The 25640-nt window shown below is 46.9% G+C and overlaps 5 protein-coding genes across 5 annotated transcripts; 4 read left to right on the top strand and 1 right to left on the bottom strand.

The window, feature by feature from the left end:
- Window positions 1–808: 808 nt before the first annotated feature.
- Window positions 809–2605, top strand: ppp1r27a (protein phosphatase 1, regulatory subunit 27a). The gene is made up of 3 exons (XM_028411893.1): window positions 809–1492; window positions 1573–1723; window positions 1908–2605. Exons 1-3 carry the CDS (start codon window positions 1060–1062, stop codon window positions 2026–2028), a joined length of 705 nt encoding a protein of 234 aa, XP_028267694.1. The 5' UTR covers window positions 809–1059; the 3' UTR covers window positions 2029–2605.
- A 101-nt stretch (window positions 2606–2706) lies between these two features.
- On the top strand, window positions 2707–4764 carry mcrip1 (MAPK regulated corepressor interacting protein 1). Its single transcript, XM_028411930.1, has 5 exons — window positions 2707–2803; window positions 3393–3486; window positions 3639–3757; window positions 3897–4001; window positions 4080–4764. Exons 2-5 carry the CDS (start codon window positions 3479–3481, stop codon window positions 4142–4144), a joined length of 297 nt encoding a protein of 98 aa, XP_028267731.1. The 5' UTR covers window positions 2707–2803; window positions 3393–3478; the 3' UTR covers window positions 4145–4764.
- A 317-nt stretch (window positions 4765–5081) lies between these two features.
- On the top strand, window positions 5082–7958 carry alyref (Aly/REF export factor). Its single transcript, XM_028411889.1, has 6 exons — window positions 5082–5434; window positions 6765–6923; window positions 7005–7152; window positions 7229–7292; window positions 7373–7568; window positions 7652–7958. Exons 1-6 carry the CDS (start codon window positions 5195–5197, stop codon window positions 7664–7666), a joined length of 822 nt encoding a protein of 273 aa, XP_028267690.1. The 5' UTR covers window positions 5082–5194; the 3' UTR covers window positions 7667–7958.
- A 935-nt stretch (window positions 7959–8893) lies between these two features.
- On the top strand, window positions 8894–19720 carry LOC114439754 (Rho GDP dissociation inhibitor (GDI) alpha). Its single transcript, XM_028411905.1, has 6 exons — window positions 8894–9000; window positions 15553–15748; window positions 17235–17318; window positions 17599–17675; window positions 17766–17829; window positions 18176–19720. The coding sequence occupies exons 2-6, from the start codon at window positions 15559–15561 to the stop codon at window positions 18376–18378; spliced, it is 618 nt and encodes a 205-aa protein (XP_028267706.1). The 5' UTR covers window positions 8894–9000; window positions 15553–15558; the 3' UTR covers window positions 18379–19720.
- Window positions 19721–21029: 1309 nt separating this feature from the next.
- Window positions 21030–25524, bottom strand: cdr2l (cerebellar degeneration-related protein 2-like). The gene is made up of 6 exons (XM_028411848.1): window positions 25447–25524; window positions 24664–24796; window positions 22617–22729; window positions 22387–22535; window positions 22075–22239; window positions 21030–21986 (listed from the first exon to the last, which is right to left on the bottom strand). Exons 2-6 carry the CDS (start codon window positions 24740–24742, stop codon window positions 21050–21052), a joined length of 1443 nt encoding a protein of 480 aa, XP_028267649.1. The 5' UTR covers window positions 24743–24796; window positions 25447–25524; the 3' UTR covers window positions 21030–21049.
- Window positions 25525–25640: the final 116 nt, after the last annotated feature.

Below are 25640 nucleotides of genomic sequence, written 5' to 3'. Positions count from 1 at the left end.
ACATTTCTGTTTTGACACCGTCTTCTCTGTGCTCCTGAACCACTGTTACAGAAACAGACTGAATTATATTTTAAACAGTGAATCATAAAGTAAAAAGAAGCTTCTGGAGCAAGGTCGTGAACTTCAGTGAAGTGTCTTCTAAAGGTTCTGTAATGTGGATCAGATACAGCCAGGTGTGTGTGTGAATATAAAAATGAAACTCTGAAACTCCTTGCAGCCACAGTTGTAAATGGCTGCATTAAGTCCTGTCCACCATGTGGCTCCACGCTGGTATTTTAGGGGACAGGGTCACATTTTAGTCTCAGCTGGTCGTGACTACATTCCCACCAATGGCTGAGTTTTTACGGGCGTATCTGTTTGTGATGCAAAGGGCAGCCATGGAGCACCACATGACAGACCTGCAGGTCGACGAGGAACCTGAGAGGGAAAAGCTCAGCACCGTGTTCAGAATGATGTAACACTCAGCAGTGACTCTGTTTTGAAGTTGTTTCACCACTTTCCCCTGAGGAGTGACGAAACATCTTCAAAACAATCCTCGAGTGCAGTTGCCTCCGTGTAAACTCTTGGAAGTGACTATGACCTGGACGACTAAGCGCATCCACAGACATGCTGCAGTGAAGTCAGCGGTTGTTTACATGGGAACATTTGTGTCTCAAGTTGAGGGAACATTTTGGTTGTCAACATTTTTTATGATGTAGGGGCGGGTGCCCATGTGACCACACAGTGGGAGGGGCCACACAGGGGCCACTCATTTCTGAGCTGAAGTCACTGGATATTGGTCCTTTAAATAGCACTACAGAGGGTATATAGGGATCCTCTCCCAGCTGCCCCATCAGACGACACTTCAGTGCAACAGCAAGCACACTGTGAGGTTCAAATCAGACGGGAGAACCGCTGACAAGCAAATGAGGACATAAGATCAGAGGATTTGGACGCCAGGCAAGTGGAAGGATTTGAAAAGGACCGAGGACGCAGCGCTAAAGGATACTTCTCCTTTACTGGATTCTTTTCTTGGATTTCTCTCCTCCTGAGCTGAGGAGGACTCAGAGCGCCGCAGCCATGAAGTACAACTACCATGTACCGATGTCCAGCTACACACGCAGCTCACAGTACACACCGACATACCACACACCCACATACCACACACCGACTCACTATACACCCTCACACTACACACCCACGGCCTACACATCTGCGTACACCTCAGCAGCAAAGCACACCCCGACATCGTACCACACCCCATCACACTACACGTCCAGCTACAGAGCGGCGTCCACGTACATCCCATCATACAGCAAAGGCTCGCGGCACGGATCCACGCACCGAGCACAGGAAAACCCCGCGCCGGTCATCCCCGTCACGCCTGCTAAGAGGACTGTACACTTCCCCAATGACATCGTCTTCCAGGACATTGTCCGGCGAGGGGATCTGGAGCAGATCGGTCGGTTCATGAGAGCCAGGAAAGTCCGTGTGGACACACTCTTCCACTCAGGTGAGCAAAGCCTCCACAGCGACTCTGATGCACTGAATGCTGCTGCTGCAGGCGGGGAGCTGATGTGGCCGTTTGTGCAGGTATGGCGGCGCTACATGAAGCTGTGCTAACGGGGAACCTGGAGGTGGTGAAGCTGCTGGTCAAATATGGCGCTGACGTGCATCAGCGGGACGAGGACGGCTGGACGCCGCTGCACATGGCCTGCAGTGACGGATACCCGGAAATCGCAAGGTAACATGGGAAGTGAAGGGGGGGGGGCTTTTAAATTAAGAGGTCATTCTGAATATTTAACAACACAAAAACATCATTAAAAAAGGAGGAAAACATTGAACCACAGACAGATGTCCATGTCTAAATGTCCGTGTGTTTTGGTGTTGTGCATGTTTTAGTTTATTTGGCTTCTTTGTGCTCTCAGGTACCTGCTGGCGATGGGGGCCAGCACAGAGGCAGAAAATGAGAGCGGAGAGAAGCCTGCAGACCTCATCGACCCAGACTGCACAGAGCTGGCCAAACTGTTTGAGACCGGCTGTGTGTGACTGACAAACAGGCTGCAGCCAATGAGAGAAGCCACAGAGGAACTCAGCAGGAGGGCGGGAGCCTGACGCTGGTCCCCCTTTAGGCTTCATCTGGCTGTTCAAGTTTTTTTTTTTTCTTCATTATTTTTCATTGATTTTTGATTTTAATTGCAACTTTGTATGTTCACCATTCTGAGAGTGTCTGTGCTGTAAATGTGTCTGTGTCATTTTCACTTCTCATGATCAGCCGCTCTTTTATCTCTTTTCACTCGTTGCACTCTGCACAATATTCAATTTACAAAACAGTTCATGCTGAGATGACTGTCTCGGGTCAGAGTTACAGTAAGTATCCTTTCTGCTGGGCAGGAGGAGGATACTCTAAATTATTCATACATTTTATTGACGGTTAGAGACAGAATAAAGACAGCAGGATACACTTCTACACACTTCTACTACTGCAGTGATTTTCCCTGGATGTGTTTTATTTTGTTTTCTGTAGTAGAAAATACAAATGTCAGCAAAGAAAGTCTTATAATTTTCTGTTCAATAACTATTTTTGTACATTTACATTTAATAAAATCTTTTATTAAAAAATAAACGAGTGGTTTTATTATTATTATTATTATTATTATTATTATTATTATTATTATGCATCGTAGGTGTGGTTTTTGTTTGCCTCTGCTTTCACTTCCGCGTTGTATCCCGGAAATGATTGGTTGGCATTGGCAACGTTTTAGCCAGGTCTATCGGCGTACAGTCTCTGGATAAAGAAATCGAAAGGATCTATCACAAAAAGGTTTGTTTACATTCTTAGCTGCTATGGAGGTTTGAAATAACACGTACGCGCTAATCTAATTTTAAAGAAAACATCTTACTGGTAACGCTAATGAGATATTAGCTTTTTAAGCTAACGTTACGACTAGACAATGTAAATCAGCGGCTAGCTAGCTAGGTGGCTAAGTTAGCTAGATGGAATAGTTCTGGCAGGAAATGTGTCGTTAGCCGCGATGCTGAAGCGGAATCTATATCCATAAAAACAGCTACTTTGGAGATGCTGCGTGTTGATGGTTAGCACGCCGGGTTTGTACCGGTGACCAGCTGCTAGCTTGACTGCAGCCACTGGAGTCAAAACGTAAACAAAAGCTCCTTGTTTAGCTAGCGCCGACATTTGTTCTCTGTGCAGCCACAGGATACTTTAGCTTCCTTATAATTATTCACTCACACTCTTCACTTAATAGTTTGTCACTGATGTTATTTAAACTCATCAGATATCATATTAGTTTGGTGTGGCTGCTGAGAAGCTAGCCAGCAAATGCTACTCATCGACAGTTAGCATAGCTGTAGCGGTGTCTATATTATGAGGTGTGTCTGTTGTTTGTTTTTAGACTCCAGCTGAGGACTTGCGAACCTTTGTAACCTTCACACCCAGTCACCACAGAGGAGCGAAGAGCGAGTACAGACTGCCAGCAGCATGACCAGGTCTGAGCAACAGTCCATGCACCATAAGCACCAGAACAGAATAACACTTCTGGTTATGATCGTGTTAAATTGGATGCAGTTTCTGCACAGTGCTGCTGTTTTGAGGCGACAGTGCTCTGCTGCTAACTGAGGTGTTTTTTATGTCTGTGCAGCTCATCAGCTCCCAGGATGGTGAACAGTTACAAGCGGACTTCAAGCCCTCGTTCTCCCACTAACAGCGGGGATCTTTTCACCCCAGCACACGAGGAAAACGTGCGCTTTATTCATGATAGTAAGTGTGAGCTTCTTTCCACATGTGGCACAGATGTAGCCGCATCCAGGCCCTGTAGGGAGGCAGGGCCAGGCCATGCAGGAGGCTCACAGCTCATGTCTTCCTTAAATATAACTCATTGTGTGTTCCCTCCCCACAGCCTGGCAGTGTGTGCTCAGAGACATCAGATCAACACAGAATAGTGAACGTAATGACCGTGGACCACAAGAGTACGTGGAGAAGAACCCAAATCCTAACCTACATTGTAAGTTGCTGTGGGTGTTATGTTTTCAATCAGTGACAGACAGGCTGGTTAACCCTTCGTCTCTGTCTGCTCTTACAGCTTTTACACCAGTAGACCTGAGTGACCTCAAAAAACGCAACACACAGGACTCCAAGAAGTCCTAGTTGTCCTTACAACAACCCTGCTGCTGCTTTTTTTTTTCTCCACCCGTGATCCTGAAGAACTTTTTCCTCCATCAGCCCTCTGTCAGCCAGAAAGTTCGCCCTTTTGGCCAGTCTGACATAAAATCTCATCGCTAAACTCTGGACCGTCTTTTTTTCTTTTTACGCTCTGCAGAGAAGAAAAGCGCCGAGATGCTGACCGGGGAGAGCACGCCTCTCTCCTCATGCCACAAAATCTTCACATGTACGTTTTCTCTAAGCGGACGGGACTGATCATCATAATATTCTGAAGCTGAGACGCAAACTGTTGGATACAAAAGGCTGCAGTCTTAAGTACAACACAGTAACATGACTTTGGAGGAGAGTATGAAAGGGCTGACCTCTTTTTTTTGTTTTTTTTAAATAGATTGATAAGTTGTAGAAGTAATTGATCGAGCAGTCTCATTGGATACACACCTTAAGGGCAAGCTTTGGAAGCCAAAACACAGTGTAGAAGGCCAACATTTTTAGTGTATGTGTTCTTGCCCTCTCAGATGGACTTTATTAAAGTATGCTGCCCTTGGTTAACCCCTTCCCTCCCCTAAGCCTTGAAACAAAATGTTGAATAAAAGACTTTTACAGAACTCTTGTTTGCATTGCTCCTCACAGCAGACACCACTGAATGCAGCAAAGAAGTTTCAAAGACTGCAAATATTAGATTCATATTTTAATGACATATAAATGTTGACATTTGCAACCATGACAACCCAAATATATAAATTAAAGATCCGTAAATGTGACCATCTTCTCATTTAAAGATAAATTGTGCGTAATGTTTATATATCACATCACATCATCAGTTTAAGGAGAGGCGCTGTTCTCGTAAATAAGACGTCGCATCATCACCCTACGTCATGACGTCTGCATACGTAAGGAATCCGTCTGTGTATATCCTGCGGACGTTCGCGCATTGTGTTTTGTCGTCGGCGCAGAGAGCAGGCAGAGGGACCAATCGACCTTAGGGTGTACTTTTTATATTTCGTTGACAGTTTAGCGTTATTTGGGGGCAGCATAATGACCGATAAACTGGATATGTCACTAGACGACATTATCAAACAGAACAGGCAGCATAGAGGCGGAGGCCGCGGTGGAAGAGGTCGAGGCCGGGGAGGCTCTGGCGGCGGCCGCGGAGGAGGGCCCGGGCGTCTTGGAGTCAGCGGTGGAGGATTTGGAGGCCGAGGCGGCGGATCCGGCCCAATGAGGAATCGACAGAACCTGAGCCGCGCTAGAGGCAGACCGGCGCCGTACAGCAGGGTATGAAAAAGTTAAAGGAATTGGCAGAGAAAGGAAAAAACCTTCGGCTGCGTAACCTCCTTCTATTCTCCAGTAGGCTTGCTAGCTAATCCTCTAGCCAGCTTGCTAATCAAGTGAATAAAATGATTGCTAACCGCTCTATAGTTAGCGGTTAAGCAGTAATGGAAGTTGTATGCATAGTGTGTCCCTTCTCCCACCACCTATATGTGTTACATCGGTTTTTTTTCAAGAAAAGGCCTATTGGATGTGTTAGCCGTGTTGGCTAACTAGCTAAAGTTGGATCGCGAAGGCCTCGGCGGCGCCATTTTGAATCCAGCACCTTAAACTAGAGCTAGACCTCCATGATCAATAACCGTGATTTCCACCCCATGTGTAAAATTGGAAAAGTGAAAGGAGGCCACGTCAACGTGAGAGTTCACCAGCACACCATTTTTTCACTACTCCTGGGAGCTTAGTTTTTGGTCCCGTTTCCTCGACCTGGCGGCCTTTTGTTCGGGAGTGGCTGGCGGGTCTCACAACAAGGCCTGTTTGGTGGCTTTTCAACCAGTGTGGCTGTTGCTTGTGGATGGATCAGTGGACTTCAACCCACCACACCCCCACCCCCCTGGTAGATTTCATATAAATCTTCACTCAAATGTGAATTGAGTATCTAGACGAGCCAAACAAAGCCCCGGTCAAAATGGCGTGGTCTCAAAATGGACGCTCAGACACACCACGCTCACATAGAGGGGGTAGCAGGCCCTGCCCTAGTTGTTTTCATCCCCGCATCTTACGGACACTTCCCCTTGATGAAAGCCCCCTTTTTTGCGGCTTGGTAAAGAACTCTTGGAAACATGGTGCAACGCTGGAGGCAACGCTGCTTCAGATGGCGACCCCCCCTGTGTACCCGAGGATCAGTTCTGGAGGCCTTTGGAGGCGCAGATGGCAAGAGAACAATGGGCAATGATGGTAGCTAGTCTGGGAAGTTGTTCAGGGTTTAGTATAGAGATTGTGGGTTGGGCTGGGATAGTTAACTGAGTTTTTGAAGCACAAAAATGACGCTAAATTTTGAAAACATTATCAAATGTCTGTGTTTGTAGAGGCGTTAAAGACGTCCCCTTGGTTTTTATGGCTGTCTGTCATGTGCATGTAGTGTGCTTGTAGTAATGGGGTGGGCAGGGGACGTTGGGGACCCTCTTGTTTGTTGGGGGGGAGGGGAAGCTGAGCACCCTGGCCATGTTGGAAGTGGAGCCCCCTGCTTGCCCCAACACCCAGCCGTGTGGACTCGGTGATTGACAGAGGCAAGGGGATCCCTGAAGTCAGCAGGTGCGTTCTCTTTCATCTGTTGCAGCCTAAACAGCTTCCAGATAAGTGGCAGCACGACATGTTCGACAACGGCTTCAGCGGCTTCAATGGTGCTGCTGGAGGTGGCGGAGGGGCTGGCGTGGAAACTGGAGGGAAACTCCTCGTCTCCAATCTCGACTTTGGGGTCTCGGACGCAGACATTCAGGTATTTGGATTTGTAAAATGTCCCAACTGGAGGTTGGTGTGTTTATTTGGGATACTCAGTGTTTTGGTTTGTTGTTTTCAGGAACTCTTTGCTGAGTTTGGGATCCTGAAGAAGGCTGCAGTTCATTACGATCGGTCAGGAAGAAGCCTGGGGACCGCAGACGTCCACTTTGAAAGGAGGGCAGACGCTCTGAAAGCCATGAAACAGTACAACGGTATCCCACTTGATGGTACGTCTCAAACCTCTCTCTGTGCTTCTATTCATTTGTATCTGTGGCTGTGATTAACACTGTCTGGTCTTTGTAGGACGGCCCATGAACATACAACTCGTTACATCACAGATCGACACACAGAGGCGACCTATGCAGGGGTGAGTGGACGTTTTGTCTTCACTGTACTGTCTTTTTGTCAGCTGTGGATGCCGTGTGTGATGGCCGCTTCTGTCTTCAGTCTTAACAGAGGTGGCGGAGGCGGCATGAACAGAAGTCGTGGCGGTGGCTTCGGGGGAATGCAGAAAAGCCGTGGCGGACGGGGTGCAGGCGGCGCCAGAGGCAGAGGACGGGGCGGCCGCGGCGGTGGTAGCGGAAACAAGCAGCCGCTGTCAGCAGAGGAGCTTGATGCCCAGTTAGACGCCTACAATGCCAGGGTAAGCTCAGCTGTCAATATGGCCGCCTGCTGTGAAGTCAACTGTTTTCGGCAGCCGTCTGATTTCAGTCTTTGTTTCCACAGATGGACACCAGCTAAAAAAAATGAAGCTCTTCCGGGTCGTCGTCCCTTCCTGTCTGCACAGAAGGGTGCTTGTTACAGATGTGCAGGATATTTTACATTTTACACTTGTCTTCTGATGTGTCTGAAATTGTTGTTCCAACCTCTTCTTTTAAATGCTCCAAAGTGTTTTTTACCAATATTTTTTTTTTCTTTTTTTCTGATGAAAATGGTTTTGGCTGTAGGTCCTCGAATAAGATTTTCCAGCTCTCTCCTCTGCCCTGTAGTTGATGACACTTGTAATAAAAACCTGCAGTGCATATTAACCATATGAACGGCCTCTGTTTCCTTTGACTGATGTTTTTAGATATAGATGGATATAGGAACTTTATTCATACCAAACTAGGAAATGTCACTGATAGAGCAGCAATGTAAAGTCAATTATTTACACAGAAAAAAAGAATATATAAGTTGAAAATATATTCTTATTATGTACTAATCTCCATTTATTGGGTTGTTTCTTCATTCATGGAGCCATGACAGATTTAATGTAATGTTTACAGGAGTTATTGTCATATTTTAGGATCGGTTGTGTGAACTGCTGCAGTTCAGCCGCTAGATGTCGCCCTGCACATTTATTAATGACGTCTGCTCAGTCCAACTTTTATATTCAGTTCACCAGAGTATGATAATGGGCTCCTGAGTGCCTGCTCTTCGCACATTGATCTGCATTGTTAATTAAAAAACAGATTAGTGTTAAAACTATGAACCTGAAATGTTAAAAAGTCAAATGTTCTGACCTCAAAAGGAAACATTTTTTAGCAAGCCCACGCGTGTCGTAGCGCGTTTTTCCCGGAAGCGTTTTTTCAGATGCGCTAAAAAAAAGTTTACAAAAGTTACCAAGTGCTGTTTCCGGTAAGCTTTTCATAATAAAAGCAAATGTTTACGTTTTCCCTTTGTTTTTGTCTATAGGCGTTACAAACCCTTCCTTATACAAGCATTATAACTACAGTACATTAATTAAAAAGAACTAAAAGGTAAAGGTAAAGTAAAATTTAAATAAGGACTGAAACTGACTGAAATAAAAAAGGCTAATATAAATGGAAATTGTACATTTGTAAATAGTATTTTTTTATTGTCGTGTCGTCAGGAACATCTTTAGGCTTCACTGAATAAAAACATCAGAGGATAAATAACAATTATAAACAATGATTTTAATTTAAATCCGTCGAACGCGGACTCCTGGTTTTACTTTGAAGGCGTCAGACCGGATGTGACATGTGTGTCCGCGGCTCTTAGCTCAGATTTTCCTCCGCGGCTTCACTTCTCTCTTCATTCACAGCAGACTGTCGCAGCCAACCAGCAGTGGAACGGTAAGAGTTGATAAAACACCAACTAAACTCTTCTTCTACCTGGATTCATGCTGTAACGTCACATCTCTGTGCAGCTGTGGTAAAGTTAGAGCCGGTTTTTGCACTTGATAGTAAAAGTTTTAGCTAACTTAACCGCTCGAATTAACTAGCAAATTTAAGTAGCAAAGAGCAACTTTATAGAGTCAGGACTGCGCCGCTTTATTGTGGTTTTAGTCGCTAAATCAACGTGTCAAACTATTGATCACGGAACTAAAGTGCAGCGTGAAGTTTGAGGAGTGTGTGTCAGGCGTTAGCTGTGGATATTTCCGGGTGTTGCGCCTGATCTCAGTGTTCGCTGTTCGTTAAAGAAAATAATCATCCTCTGCATTAAATAGTCCGCGCAGAGAGACAAAAACAAGCGAAAAGTGCCTTTAAATGAGTCCTTTAGTGCTTTTTACACAGAGCCCGCCGTCATGCGCTGTATAAGCAACATTTCCTGCCACTTCCTGGAACTCTTTTCATTTGAATTGGCTCACACCTAAAAGGGTTCGGCCACCATCTTGGCTTTTTTTTTTTGAAAACTTTCTCAGTCAGGTGCACACAACATCTGCTGGGACCAGATCAGCTGCAGCTGGCCGTCTCCTCTGTGTGATGTTGAAGCTCCACCACCACCACCACCACACCTCCTGTTTTGTCTTTCCTGTGTGTGTTTGTGTTCCTTGTAAAACTTCAGATGATACATTTCTATCTTGAACGTCTGCTGTGCTTCAGCTGAGTTTGAAAATGTGCCGGCCGGATGTGTTTGCAGCTCCTTGCCGGCTGCTCTGCATGGTTAGAATGAAACAATAAAGGGTCACAGTGGAATCTTCAGACGTGTTTCGGCAGCTCACAGCTGCAGGCCTGAGCTGCACAACCTCATGTAAACCGGCGTGTTCTTGAGTCCTAAACTCATTTAGCCGGACACTTTTTTTTTTTAGTTTCCTCTCCAAGCTCGCCATGACGACATGTGTCAGTGGCCTCTTCCATCTCAGACCCACAGGGGAATAGTTGCAGGGATGCAAGCCAGGCCCCACCACCCCCACTCAGACCCCTGTGAGATGGAGTTCTCATTGTGTGGTCCTCCTCAGCCGAGCTCTCTTCTCTTTCCCTCTTGTATGATTTTTCTGCTTTACATCAGATCCTTTCTCTTGGAGTCTTGTTACCTTCCTCGAGCCCTGTTGTCCAGGGACTGGACAACAGTCTGTTGCCCTGTTGCCGTAACTCCCGTGGAGCGGTGGAATAATCTCTGACCTTTCAGCTGGCACCTTGGCCGCTCCATTCACTCGCTGCTTCCTGCTGCTCGTTCACAGGGATTTCTCAGCAGCTATTTTTAAAGCTTTCTATTTGTTCTGGTGCTTTCCTGGGACGGACACACGTTTTGTTTCTTTATCTAACACAGACAGACACCCCTCTCTCTCTCTCTCTCTGCTGCCCACTTTTCTTGAGAATTCCTGTGGACCTGTAGGTCCTCTCCTTGCCTGCTCTTGTGCTGCATACCTGTCTTTTCTTTTTTTTTCTCTCTCTCCTTCTTGTCTTCTTCTGTTAGGGCTGGCTTCCTGCATTGCATCAGCACTGCTAAGTGCAACACTTCCTCAAAGCTTTTGCTGTGTTTAGCACTACATCCTCATCACCCAGAGTCTTTGCATCTGCTGACAGAGACCTTCAGTATTATTATCATTATTGTGTAAGTGTAGCCTCCTTCAAAAACTAATAAGGTCTGGTGTAAAAACAGAAGCTGATGAAGATGCTTCGTCTTTGCAGTGCTGTGGTTTAGCGCGCTAAAGGATGTGAATCATCGAGCGCCTGCCTGAAAAGGAAGTTTGCAGCAGTGTATCGAGCCTGCCTGTCATGCAGGGCGTCTTTGTTTGAACTGAAAAGGAGTTACAGCCTCTCAGTCACATTTTATTAAACATAAATACACATAAACAAGAGTGTACATAGTCACAGTCTTATCACAGTTCCACCTTCTTACACTCGGATGATGGTGGAAGTAAAATACGAAGATGGCTTCATGATAATAGTATCTGATGCTGTGCATGAAGAAGTTTCTCTCCACAGAGACTCTGAGTGCAGGATGCGATCGTTGCATCAGGACTGTTGCAGAATCATTCAGAGCTCAGCACAGACATCAAAATGTAGATATAGGTGCTTATCAAAGCAACATGAAAGCAAACAGAAATACGGATGAAAAGGACTCGTTGAAAGGTCTTGGGCTGCATGAAAGAGACGACTGACTGAGAGGATCAAAACAAAAGCTGCGGATCTGTGAAGCCGGGAGCTAAATGTCACCTCAGAGGTTATCCAGACGGCTTCGGTGCAGGGATGTTTCCAAAGTAAATTCTTGCTTCCTCATTATCTGCTTCCACTTCATGGATTCATTACTAACTTGCTCATTAAAATATTTCTGTGACAGAAGAAATGAAGACGCACACACTTGTGATGCGTTCAGGGTTTCCAGTTCTGTGCAGGTTTTCCTCACCTGACAGGTTGTTGCTTTACCTTTAGACCAGGGCTGCCTGGTTGGAAGTTAGTTGTAGTACTTGTTTGTTGTTTCTCTTGTAAACTTTGAGATCAGAAAAAACTTTAGAGGGAGAGAAAACCAAGCATTTATTTCCTGTATCTGTGTCACATGGGATTATTACTGCCCCGCCCCTTCAGCAGACTACAGATTCTGTCACTCATTTGGTTTTGAGACCGGTTTGTGACTCTGCAGATATGAAGTTGTTTATGTTGGCTTGTGAGAAAACGATATGAGGAAGTGATGTTTGTGTGCAAAATAAACAGGAGTTTTCTTGTTTGTTGTTTTCAAAGAATAGAAGTATAATCCTTGGATTATACTGAACGTAAACTCCAAGAATGGAAGTCATTAGAGGGTGAATTGGTCTTTGAAGAAGACGGACAGAGTAAAGTGTCTCTCTTGTGTGTCTGCTGTGAGTGTAGTTAGATTCTTGGTGGCCACAGGGGCAGGATAATGAGATCTAAACAACCTGAGAGATCTGGACAAACACACTAGCGTTATCTACTTTCCTCTCAGTGCTGATATATCTCCCAGCTCTGCACACACACATGCATGGATTCTCGATCCGTTATCGTCAGTCACATCTCAACGACTGTTGTCATCAGAATCCTCTTGATGTGTCAGCGCTGACACCTCCACACACTTGGCTGTCCCCGAACGCCTCGTTAACTGTAATCCCAACTTTTGATAATCTTATTGCTCATCAGCAGTGCTGTTGCTAAGGAACAGGTCTAATCTGAGGCTTCCGCCGCTGCCAAACCCCGGCGTGTTTGTAAATGTGTGCCGCTTAGGGCACGGCGCAGCAGCCTGGATTATCCTCCTGCAGGAGCCGAGTGCCGGGACACAGAGGTGGAGGAGTTCAGCTGCGCTGTTTGTTTGCATGATCTCATGACCTCAGTGTTGATTCCCAACAGGCCGAACAATGTCGGTGCCTTTTTCCTGTCAGCTGAGTGTGGAGCCACAGCTCACATTGTCGGAGACACAATAAAATATGTATCATTGTGAGGCTGCGGATGGCCTCATTGTGAGGACTAATCTATTTTATGGAGCCGGTGCGGCGTTTAATTTGCTGAATCAGCAGTTTCATGCAGAAGATGGAATCTGAGTGATGTGGCTGTCCCTGCACACAAAACACAACACACTTAATCTTAATTTGTTGCTGGTCCTTCTGTTGGTAAATGTGGTAAACCAAGATTTTGTATTCTGTATGAGACTATACTCAAACATGATCTGTGCTCTTAGAGGCAGTGAGTCTGTGTATGTGACAGATAACTGTACATTTGTCAGATAGTTTACACAGAAAGATGTCTTATACTTAAATGAACACCTAATCTGATCCAGATTTTCCTGCAGCTTTGGGTTAAACTTCTTTGGGGAGACGCCAAAAATGTCACTATGCAGGAAAAACCCACTTCCAACTCGAGCAGCTGCACTGGGATTAAATTATTTCACTATTATTTACTTTGTTAAATGTTTGTTCAAGATGTGACGCTGCTGTTGACATTCATGATGAATGTATTGACTAAGATCAGTATTTAATGGTTACAAAGTGACATTGTGAGTGGTTTTATTTCCTCTTTCTGCTTGTGCGGGCTGTTATCCTGATGATGGAAGCATGAACTTTGTTGTCTTTATTCCAGCATGAAAAAAAAAGTGAATGTTTTTGGCTCCCTCCCCACATAGAGGTGATCAGCTGCTGCATCCCTGACATTCATTGTGCACCAATGTGTGCTGTTTAAGAGGAAATCTTTATGTAAATACAGCTGGAAGCACAACACTGCTGTTGCCTTTAAGTGGTTTTAATGTTGCTGTAATGACAGACATAGAAATTCAGTTGTATTGAAACACACATGAGTGCAGAGAGGTTTGGACACACACTATAAGAAGTCTAAAACTGATTTCATCTGTCCTGATTTCTTAGCTCAGACTGCGATGTCATGGGGCGTCTTGTTGGTCCGGCCGGCGGCCCGTAGCACAAACAGAACATAGTAAATATTCACATATGAACATTAGAAAAGGAAAAGGAGGAAGTTCTGCCTCTACATTCTCAAAAGTCTGAATTGACTGAGCGCTTCCTGTTGCATGACGGTTTGGTATGCTGCAGCAGAGGAAGCGAGAAAAACAACCTGTCCTCAATACTTGAAGAATGATGTGACGGCATCATTGTGCTATCTGCTTTAGTTGTCTGAAACACGCTCACACACCGTCGACAAGCCAAAAACACACACACACATTATCGGCAGAGGAGGACTTTGTTGCTTTAATGGAGCACAGAGGCCCCCATTTGGGGGGAAACGGCTCTCAGGTCCTCCTTGGCTAATACCCAGCTGTGTATGGAGGCGCAGTAAGAGGGTTAGATGCAGAGCAGCGAACCAGATTTTGTGTTTTGAAGTTGTTGTAGTGATTTACTGTGGCCTGGTTGTGGTAGTGAGGCTGAGTTAGAGCAGGTGATCAGTTGTGTGTGTGTTTGGCTGATTTCTTTGCTCAGGTGGTGCAGATTTACGATAATTTACCAGATTTATACTCAGAAAATCTGTGAAATGTGCATGATTGTGGTTTTCTGACTTATCTTGCATCTTCATAAGTCAACAGGAGTTTATTAAAGGAGAAGTCAGACTCTTCCTCTTTTTGTTTGATACATGGGGAACATTCGGTCAGCTTTATGAACACTGAACTTTATTTGTTAATTCTGTGAGATTAAGTCTCAAATTTGCAAGAAAAAAACTATTTTTAAGACAGATTTATTTAGATTAAAATTGCAAATTTATGAGAAATATATAATATGACTTGTACATGGTATGACAAAAAGTCACAAATTTACTAGAAAAAAAGTCATACATTTCTATGAAAAAACTTGAATAATCTGAGATTAAAAAAAACCCTCAGGATTAGAATATCACCATAAGCATCGGGACCTTTGCCTCCTCGTGTATCTTGTGCCTCTGCAGGACCATGTTGTCGTAATGCAGGAAGTAGATGTGTACGTTTAGGCGCCGTCGTTCTTGTTAGCTCAGAGGAATGTTAGGTCAGAGGCCCGTGTATTGGCGATCACAAACAGAATCTGTTCTGAATCAAATGAAAAGAATCACTGCTGTTGTGATTCATGCGACTGACTGCTGATCAGACTCTAGAGGTCTGACTCGGTGCTCCGACACCGTCGGGGTCAGACGGACCGCACACGAGCGCTGTCATCCAGCTGCCTCTCACAGGTGTTGCTCGGCTCTGTGGTGCAGCACATGTGCACCAGATGTTTTGGCACCATTTGACTTTACAAAACCAAACTGCATCGAGGTGATGGCCTTGCTTTTTTTTCTAGTAGACGACTTTAAGAAAGAGCCCCGTTGTTGGCGCATGCCTGCTGGAATCAGAATGTAATTGTTTGTCAATAAGTGAACCAGTTTGTCTAAAACCCAGTCTGGTCCAACTGAGGCCACAGACTTATCAATCACCTCCTGTATGTTGTTGTTGTTGTTGTTGCAGTCTGTCCTGCTGAGAATCAGTGTCCTCACCTCTAATGAGGGTTGACTGTGGATTGAGAGCAGCTCTGCTGTTTGTGCTGAAGGTAGCCTGGAGCTCAGATAACCATCAGCCACGTTAGACCACCGGCCTCGGGTGTGTGTCAGAGAACCTGGCTCCACGGGGCCAGAGTCATGTGTCCATGCTGTGTGTGTGTGTGTGTGTGTGTGCACCTTCACCACAGCGAGCTGAGGTCCTTCAAGGGCTCTTTGTTGTCAGGTGCGCCTGCTAGCTGTCTGTGCAGACAGAAGCAGCACGGTGTGTGTGGACGGTCACTCTGTGTGGACGGGCGTGAGTTCGCTGCAGATCACAGATTTATTTCCATGTGATCCTTCAGGTCAGAGTTCAGGTTTCACTCAGCAGCCGGATGTCTGATAACCGAGCGCTGCTTTTCTTCATGTGTAGATCTCATTAAAGAGGAAGTGGGCTGCCCTGTGTGTGGCCTTCACTGCTTTTTTTTCTCCCCTATCTTCTAACACTTCCTCTCTCGCCACCATTAGCGCGCCATGGCAGAGCAGGACCCGACACCAGAGCAGCTGGCAGCCATCGCCGCCGCCAACGAGGAGGGGGACAGCGCCGTCAACTACAAACCTCCTGCCCAGAAGAGCCTACAGGAGATCCAGGAGCTGGACAAGGATGACGAGAGCCTGCGCAAGTACAAGGAGACTCTGCTGGGCAGCACCGACGTGGTCGCAGGTCAGTGAACGCCGCAGAGAACGAGCTGTCAACACTCTGAACCCCCAGCTGTGAGTCCGTGTTATATGAAGTCCTGCATCACTATGGAAACGGCACACAGGACATGTTTATGTGCAGGTGAACACATGTAGAATCACTAAAGTAAATAAAGTAGAATCAGTAGCGTTTCTCCACACAGCTGTTAGCCAGAGCATTTAAAGGACTTCCTGAATTGTTGTCATGTGACTGCTGGTCACATCGGAGTTAATCATGGCTTCCTGGGTGCACTGAGGAGTGCAGATTGTTTTGGTTATTCAGAATCTTACAGATAACTTTATTTAAATTTAAAATCCCAGCGTTAAGCTTCCAGTAAGGACTGTATTATGTCAGACATGCTGCATTCAGGGACCATTGGACAGCTAAGGGTCAGACAGTATTTTATGTTTTTACAGTTTTTGGCTGTGATGGATTGATGGATTGTGTAACAGGTGATATAAAGGGTTAACTGACCCAGCAGTGGTCTTGTTGTGTGTGTTTGTTCTGCCAGTCGTGCAGGAACGTTGGCTGTTTGTTGTGAAAACATTCACAGCTACTCAGAAACCGGAGTGAAGCTCCATCAGGACGTTTTTATCAGCGTTCAGATCAGTCGTCTTCTCTGTGGTCCCATCAGATTACAGCGTATTTTGCTTTTTGTTCAGAGTTTCTGATCATTTCCAGATCACAGAGCTGAGGTCATTTGTTTTTCACAGTTCTTACCACACGTTCAGGATCAGTGCCAGGTTTTATTTCTGTGTTCAGATTAAATGTATGCTACATGCAGCTCATCAGGATTCTTATTAATCCCAGTGTTGGTCAGGCTGGAGGACTTCAACAGAGATGGAGGTCAGAGTGTAAAAACCTTTCAAATTAAAAGCGTGTAGGAACATCTTCTGCAGAATCTCTCCTGATGTTTGGTTCTTATCAATCTGCCTCTCTCTCCCTCCCATTCTGTTTCCCTCCCTCACCCATTCGCTCTCTCTCACCCATTCTCTCCCCCCCTCTCTCACCCTCACCCATTCTCTCTCACCCTCCCCCCTCTCTCACCCCCCTCTCTCTTTCTCCTCCCTCTCTCCCCCTCACCCATTCTCTCTCACCCTCCTCCCTCTCTCTCCCCCTCACCCATTCTCTCAATTTCTCCTCCCCCTTTCTCTCTCTCTCTCTCACCCTCCCCCCCCTCTCTCTCAATTTCTCCTCCCCCTTTCTCTCTCTCTCTCCTCCCTCTCTCCCCCTCACCCATTCTCTCCCTCTCCCCCATTCTCTCTCTCTCCCCCTCACCCATTCTCTCTCTCTCTTTCTCCTCCCTCTCTCCCCCTCACCCATTCTCTCTCTCTCTTTCTCCTCCCTCTCTCCCCCTCACCCATTCTCTCTCTCTCTTTCTCCTCCCTCTCTCCCCCTCACCCTTTCTCTCTCTCCTCCCTCTCTCTCCTCCCTCTCTCTCCCCCTCACCCATTCTCTCCCTCTCCCTCAGATCCAGGCGCCCCGAACGTCCAGGTAGTACGGATGACTCTGATGTGTGAGACGGCGCCGCACCCTCTGGTCCTCGACCTGCAGGGTGAGTGCTGCATGTTGTGACATCGTCCTTGTTGTAACATTAATTGTGTAGTAATGACTCCCATCTGTGTGTGTAAATATAGACCAGATGACCTGCTGGGTCATTAGTGCACTAATTAGTAATGACATGATTCCCGTGTAAATGGGTTAATGAGCCATTTCCTGATGGCGCTCTCTGCCGGCTCTCACTGGAGGCTTTGCTCCCCCTGGTGGTCGGAGCTGTTACCACAGGGACTGCAGGGAGTTGTTCTTAGTCACTCTTGTGTTGTCTCCCCCTGCAGGCGACCTGGAGAGCTTCAAGAAGAACCCGTTCACTCTGAAAGAGGGAGTCGAGTACAGAATAAAGATCAACTTCAAGGTGAGATAGGCCGCTCTCTTTACAACTGACTGTTAGAGATGTGATGCTGCTGTTGTCATGGAAACCTGATCAGCATCCTGTCTTTCACAGGTCAACAAGGAGATCGTGTCGGGCCTGAAGTACATCCAGCAGACATTCAGGAAAGGAGTTAAAGGTAAGACTCACTATCATTTCTTTAGGGCAGGTCTCAGGTATACATTTTACAGTTAGACCAAATGTTGCTGCCTTCTCTCCAGTGTCAGCCATATTGTTTTTCATGTTGGACCTACTTTCTGCTGAGCAGCATTTAGCAGCCGTATCACTGCTCAGCAGGACGCGTGCATCCACCCATGATGATGATGAGCTTGTTAATGGTCGAGCTGTAACCTTCATCATGGGTGGATGCACGCTGCCTCCTGCGCAGTGATACGGCTGCTGGATGTTGTTCGGTCCAAAATAGTTCCTGTGTAAATTCTGTTCTTGTGTCACTCACTCACGCTGTTGTCCTCTCTCTCTCGCAGTGGATAAGTCTGATTACATGGTCGGCAGCTATGGCCCCAGAGCGAGCGAGGAGTACGAGTTCCTCACTCCTCTGGAGGAGTCGCCCAAAGGCATGCTGGCCCGCGGCACCTACAACATCAAGTCCAAGTTCACGGACGACGACAAAAATGACCACCTGTCCTGGGACTGGAGCCTCACTATCAAGAAGGACTGGAAGGACTGATCCTCCCCTCCTCCTCCTCATCCTCCTGCCCCTCCTCCCCCCTCTCTTCCTCTTTCTTCGTCCTGCTTCCCTCCTGTCATTCCATGATTAGCTCTGGATTATGTGATGTGTCAGGCTTTTGCTCTCTCCGTCCATCGTCCTGTTTCTAAATTCCAATCATTCCTGTCTTTATGAAAAGTATTAAATCTATTAAAAAAAAGTGGAGAAAGCAAACATCGTGCACAATCCAGATTCTTTGGTTTGTTTATAAAAGATTAAAAAAAAAAGAGTAAAAAAAAAACATATTACCTGCTGAATGAGTCCCTCTGCCACTTCCTGTTTCTTCCTCCTCTCCTCCTCTTCCTCCTGTTTTTGTACGATTACCGTGATCTGCCTTGGGAAGCGCTGTACAGGAAGCAGTAGTGCTGTACGTACGTGGTCGTTGAGCAATCACTGCTGGACACATAGCTCTTGGACGCAGCCCTCATAAATCCTCTCAGCAGATTATTCGGAGTTAAATTATCTGGAATGCAGGCCGCCTTTTTCTTCCCCCCAAATACTTTAACACTGAACAAACTGCTGAGAAAGCGAGGGCGAATAATTACCTCTAACCCGTTCACAGCCCCGCCCTTCGGCTGGAGGCTGCTCCTCTCCTGATCAGGGTATTGTGGCAGTTTATTTTTTTTTTAGCAGCCATGTGGCCTTAACAACAACTGTAGGAAGAAATAGCATAGTTGAGCCAATTGCCTTGAGATTAAAGGGACAGTTCAACAAAACAAAAATCAAATATCTTAGCAGTGCTGTTTATCCATCACCCAGCTGAAGAGAACAGGGACTATTTTCTACCGAAGCACAACTGACGATGTCCAGTGACACAACTGACCGGTGTGATTCTGTATAAAACCGTTCCTACAGCAGTAAAAACATCACAGGAAACATGCGAAGGTTTGATTTTGTGGTGAACTGTCCCTTTAAATATTTGCCAGACCCTGTGCGCCTGCTTGAACAGAGCTCGTAATGTGCCGGGAGTCCTTTGTGTCAGGTGGCCTGCAGGTGTCGGCCGTGTTCAGACACGCTCACTTTGTGTTAGATTGTACCACTGCTGACTGTGCCTCGTGCTGCTCTGCTGACCTGGCAGCACTCATCACTCTAAACCTATCTGAGCAGTACAGGGACACTGATGGTGAACACATCCTGCCATATTAAAGTGTTTGTTTTGTTTTTAAATACACTCCACAGCGCGTGAACGTCTGTGTGGCTTCATCCAGCTGTCTGTCTGTGGTGAGACTCAGTGTGTGCTACTCTTTGTATGACCTACAGTTTACTGATCTCCTGTGTTCACATTAAAGTGTTCAGACCGGGACTCTGTGTGTGTGTGTGTTTTACTGCGTCAACCTTCTGGCACCTGATTGGACGAACTGTCGATCCCTGACCTTCACTAGCCAACTTCAACCAAACGTGATAATCCACTGAGGATCTTTGAAAGCTAGCAAGTAGCAGTTAGCATGTCTATAGAGGAGTTTAATATTTGTGAGAAGAATAAAAACACCTGTAACTCTGATTGGTCCATGCTAAGCTAAGCTAACACTCGCTAGTCAGATAGTAGTGTAGTCAGATCTACACACTGTTTATGTTCTGTACTTCCTGGTCATTTTGTTTCTTGTAGCATTGGTTGCTGGTTGTTTGTCGCTCTGTGTGGCCCTGTGATAGACTGGTGACCTGTCCAAGTACCCCACCTAATGCCACGTGACAGCTAAGATGACAGGTTAAGGTAAGATGGATGGAAGCTAACTTTGTTAGCATAGCTTTTTTTAAAAAAAAGTAGCTTCAAAGACAGCATGCTAACTTCCTTTAGCTACTTAATTGGCTCCAACCTCCAAAAACATTCAAAAAATCCAAAACAAAATAGTGACCAGGAAGTACAGAACATAAATAGTAGATCTGACTACACTACTATCTGACTAGTGAGTCTTAGCTTAGCTTAGCATGGACCAAACAGAGTTACAGGTGTGTTTTTATTCTTCTTTCTAGCTTTCAAAGATCCTCAGTGGATTATCACGTTTGGTTGAAGTTAGCTAGTGAAGGTCAGAGATCGACAGTTCGACAACCAATGCTACAAGCTGCCGCTAGCTTGGTAGCATGCTAACTCTAGCTGCTAACTCAACAAGTAGACACCCGTAGCTGATCTTTATCTTAATGCTTTGTTGATAATTTACCATTTCTTCTTTTAAAAGTGGTTCAAATTAATGATTAGAAGTAAAGTGAACATTGGTTGATTGACTTTTAATCTACAGAAAACAACAGTTTGCACAGTGTGGATTCCCTGAAACAGAGATGCAGCTCAGCGCGCAGCATGCCGTCTAGAAGCTCCTCGGACTGATTTTTGCTTTCAGAGGTTCAGGTTCTGCGTTTAGTTTCATTAGTTACATGCTTCTGATGGTTGTTTAAATATTTGGCTTCATCAGTGTTTCATTAATTACAAAATAATTGGCAAATATTTGAAGTTACAAATACGACAACACAACAAAACCTCCGTCAGTCAGAAAAGGTTTTTCATCCTCAACATTTGGCAGTTTCGTGTAGATCAGCCTCCACCACCACCACCACCACCACCTGCGTGACAACATGTATCCACCCTGACCCCTCAGGTCAGTGAGGTAATGAGTCGGCCGCGTGCGGCTGTGTGTACCTGTCATTTGTGAGTCTTTCTGCTCTTGGTGGCGTTCATGTCGCTCTTCGTCTTCTGCAGCCGAGAGAAGATCTCCTTGAACAGGGCTTTGTACTCGGGCGTGTTCTGGCTCAGCCGTTTGTCCACCTGCTCCACCTGCCGGCTGATCCCCTCCAGGGCCTCGGGCGTGGAAGGCGTCTGAGGCGGTGTCGGAGGCGTGGCTACGGCACCGGATGTTGAAGGCCCGGCAGAGACCAGGCTGTACTCCTTCATGGACGGGTCTCTGGAGACGGGCCGTGACGTCTGCACTCCGGCGTGGCACAGGCTCTCCTCATGGCGGCGGCACTTCCCCAGCAGCTCCTCGTACTTCTCCAGCAGGGCGTGGTACTGCTCGTCCACCTCCCGCAGGATGGACATGCCCCGCTTCCGCACGCCGTTGGCGTGGAGGGCGTAGCTGCCCTGCCGCCGCCCTGAGGCGTCACGAGCTGAGATGGCGTTCAGGGCCGTGTCGCTGCAGCTCTTCCTCACAGGGCCTCCCTGCTGCCCCGCTCCCCCACCCTCTCCAGCACCTCCTTCACCTCCCTCCTCTTGCCCCGCCTCCTCCTCTGGGGTGTCCGTCTCAGGCCCGTTACTCAGCAACGCCTCCAGGCCGTCCTCCATGTCCCCCATCAGACACATCCTGGACTTCCTGAGCTGCTGCATCTCCTGGAGCTCGGCTTCGAGCTCCTGGACGCGCAGCTGGCAGCCCTCGGCGCCGAGCAGCCGCTGCTCCAGACACTCAAACTCCTGCAGCACGGCGGCGCACTCCCGCTCCACATTCTCCCGCTTGGACCGCTCGGTGGCCATGGCTGAGTGCAGAGACGCGATGATGTCTTTAAGACGCTCATTTTCAGCATCCAGCGGCTGTCTCTCAGCGAGGTCCACGCTGCCCGGATTAGCCAGCAGGAAGCCATCTTCATACCTGAGAGAAAGCGACGCCACAGATTCATGGACTGAGCGTTTAAATGTGAGACAAAATTAAGCACTTCCTGTTTTGGATGACCTCTGACCTCGGAGCGGTGCAGAGCTCCTTCAGGCAGGGGAACGAGTGAACAGTCTTGCGTCGTTCCTTCTTCTCTCGGCGGACTCTCAGCTCCTCCAGAGTCCTCAGCTCCTCCACCCGAGCCGTCAGACTGTCCACCTGACCACGCAGCATCTCCATGGTGCCAGTCAACCTGCACACACACACACACGCTTCCTGTTACATCATAAAAAAGGTGATTTTCACAGGTCATGGTTACAAAACAGGCAAACAGAGGCAGCATTCAGAGATTTGTAACAGACTTTAATCCCTGATTATGATGAGCGGCAGGCGGACTCACCGGTCGATTTTCTGCTGAGACGTTTTGCTCTCCAGCACCAGCTTCTCGTTGGTGATCTCCAGCTCCCTGGCGGTCACGTCCAGCTGCTCGTACACCTTGGCGTGCTGCTCGTTCATCTCACGCAGCATCTCCAGCTGCTTGGACAGATACTGAAACACATGGGGCCTCATTAGAGAAGTGATGTGTGAGGGGGGGGGGCGACACGTCAAGCGGCGCTCTGACTCACAAACCTCGATCTCCTGCACCTGATCCTCATTGTTGATGTACATCTGCTGCAGGGAGTCCTCCAGCTCCTTGTTGCGCTCCAGCAGAGTCTTACCGAGCTCTGCAGCCAGATGCAGATCTGATGGAGAGAGACACGAAACCAGGTTCACATCAGCATCTGTCGTCTCATTGTTGACAAGCAGAAAAACAAACACGGCCTGTTTAAAAAAATGGGACGCCGTCCCTTTAATTTGTCCCAACTCAACAGCTGACTGGAAGAATCATCTGTCAGTCACACGCTAACTTCCACCATGTAACTAAGTGGAAACACAACAAGCTGCTGGGGACCTTTGCAGAAGGACCTTTGCAAACTAGCATTAGCTGTTAGCATCTCTGTAGACCATCGTCACACCTACAAGCTGCCAGGACGTCCTCACAGGACGCTGACAGACCTGCTCCTCACTGTTCTGTGTGAAAGGTACAGAGGTGGGAGTTTGTTTTGGTGTGAACAGCCAACACGCACATGCCGCCATGTTTGTTGTTGTTGATTAGCATCAGGAGCGCACCTCTCCATTAAAGCTCCCTCTCTGTGGGAAAGATTCTCATGCTGCGTTCAGGACTCAGTCGGAGGTGTCTGACCTTTAACCTCTGACCTCCAGGTGCTCCAAAATCTCCCCCAAAGGTTCAACACAAACCTGACACTGATCTCTGATTTAACAGAATAATAAAAACACTGACATCATTGTCTTGTAGTCTAATATATTGACGACTACATTTGATCTTACTTAAGTTCACCGGTGAAACTTTGGCTTTGAGCAGCGTCCCACTAAGGAGTTAAATGTAAGAGGTCAGAAAATCCCGACTTTTGAGTCGCCTGAAATGCAGCATGACACTCAGACATGTTCTGCTGTGGTTCTTAATGTGTTAGTTCCACTCCAGGACAACCTGAGTGTCCTGATAACAGGGGAACATTAAACATCATCAAACATCCACCACTGTGCCTCCCATCACCAGCAGCTGCCACACACAACCTCAAACAGGCCGGAGAGGAAACAACAACAACAACGAGACGTCTCTGTAGGAGCAGAGACACAGAGAGGCTTTGACGGCCATTACTGGACATGAATGGAGTGTTTTATCAGCGCTGTGCAGGGCGTGAGCAATCACAGGAACACACACACACAGCACCTTATCCGTCTCTTCTGTCATTTCCTGTTTCAGCAGAGTGATAATGAGCCTCCAGCTCAGCGTCCTGAGGCCGGCACGTGCCCGCGCTCAGTTACGTAATGATGTGCAGTGATGGAGCAGGAAGATGGCCGAGGACTCAGCGTCTCTGGTTTGTCCTCGTTTCTGGGACTAAACAACAGTGTTTGTGTTTTTTCTGTGTGGCAGTTACGCCTCCATGAAATCTCTGATCCCGACTAAGGAGGCCTCGTCTGGGGCTCCCTAATCAGATCAGCTCAGAGCTTTAAGGACTGAAGATGAAAAACTGACAACACACACACACACACACACACACACACACACACACGCACACACACACACACAGAGAGAGAGAGAGAGAGAGAGAGAGTCAAATCCACCTGCCTCTCCCTCTCCTTCCATCTCTGATACAATACTATGATGAGACACAAAGCTGCTTTAGTTCTCTGGGTCAGCAGGTAATCAGGAGATGCTGAAGGACACACACACACACACACACACACACACACACAGACACACACACTGTCAACAGTCCACCACAGTGCATCCATTAAAGGCATCACTGAACAGGAAGAGCAAAGATTTCCAAACATTTCTGGGAATCTTCTGCAGATTTTACCCAGATTATTTTAAAACATAGAGCTCCAAACACACACACACACACACACACACACACACACACACACACACACTCAGAGTGTGACAGTAGAGAAAATCTACCACAGACCGACAGCAGGGTTGTGGGGAACGCAGCTGACATGATAAACAGTAATTGGCAGAGGTAGCGGCGGCTGCCCGCTCCTCCCCTCCTGCACCACGGACCCATGTTTCATTGTTACCCGCTCTGAGGGAGCCGCCGCGCCGCCTCACCTTGTTCCAGGTCCCGCTGGTCGTACCAGGGCTCCTCTTCCTCCGTCACAAACTCCTCCATCCTCCCCGCGCGAAGCATCGATGCTGCTCAACTTCTCCTCCTCCTGCTGCCGCTGCTGCTGCTTCACCGCCGCTGCTCGCGCACACACACAAACACACACACCGCCGGAAGTGACAACAAACAACAGCGGCTCCGTGTGTGTGTGTGTGTGTGTGTGTGTGTGTGTGTGTGTGTGTAACAGCGTTTCAGCCTGATTTCTTTTAGCACCTGGCAGGAATGACAGAGGCCACGTGCGCGCACGCGGTTACACCTGCAGCCGTGCCGTCAAATCAGCACGAGCTCGCGCGTGTGTGTCTGTGTGATGTGCAGCAGGGCGCGCGTGCAGAATGAACGCTGGAAACGATGCTACTGCTGCGTTCAAGGGCGCTGGGAAATGTGATCTAGGAATAGGAAAGGACGTTTAAAAGGCAAAAAAACCCGCATAACATAAAAATAATATAAAATAGAATTATCCTTAATAGAGGCGTGTCTTTTATATATATATATATATATATATATATATATATATATATATATATATATCTTATTTCTGAGTCACATGACACGGAAGCTTTTTTAAAAATGGCCATTTTCCCATACAAACAATGATATAAAAACTTTTATGTGAAAGAGCGAGCTTCCCTCCCACTGTTTTACTTCTTTCATGTTTGGTGCATGTTCGCTGAAAACCCTTTAATTCTGAGTAATTCTAATAATGAGTTACAGTTGTGTATCAAACTTACGGGGAGCTCATGAAGGCAGCACCGCTGGGGTGACGTCACTGTTCATTTGACAAGAGCAGCAGCAGCAGTGTCCCCAGCAGGGATGTCTCCTCCTCCTCCTCTTCTTCCAGCTCACACAGCTCCAGCACGTTTCACTATCCCATCCATTACAAACCATTAATAATATGATTATTAATATTAATAATAATAATAAG

The sequence above is a fragment of the Parambassis ranga genome, chromosome 8 (genome assembly GCF_900634625.1).
Source record: "Parambassis ranga chromosome 8, fParRan2.1, whole genome shotgun sequence".
NCBI classification, from domain to species: Eukaryota; Metazoa; Chordata; class Actinopteri; family Ambassidae; genus Parambassis; species Parambassis ranga.
The sequence above is the reverse complement of the archived record's forward strand: the minus strand, read 5'-3'. Positions and strand labels throughout refer to the sequence as shown.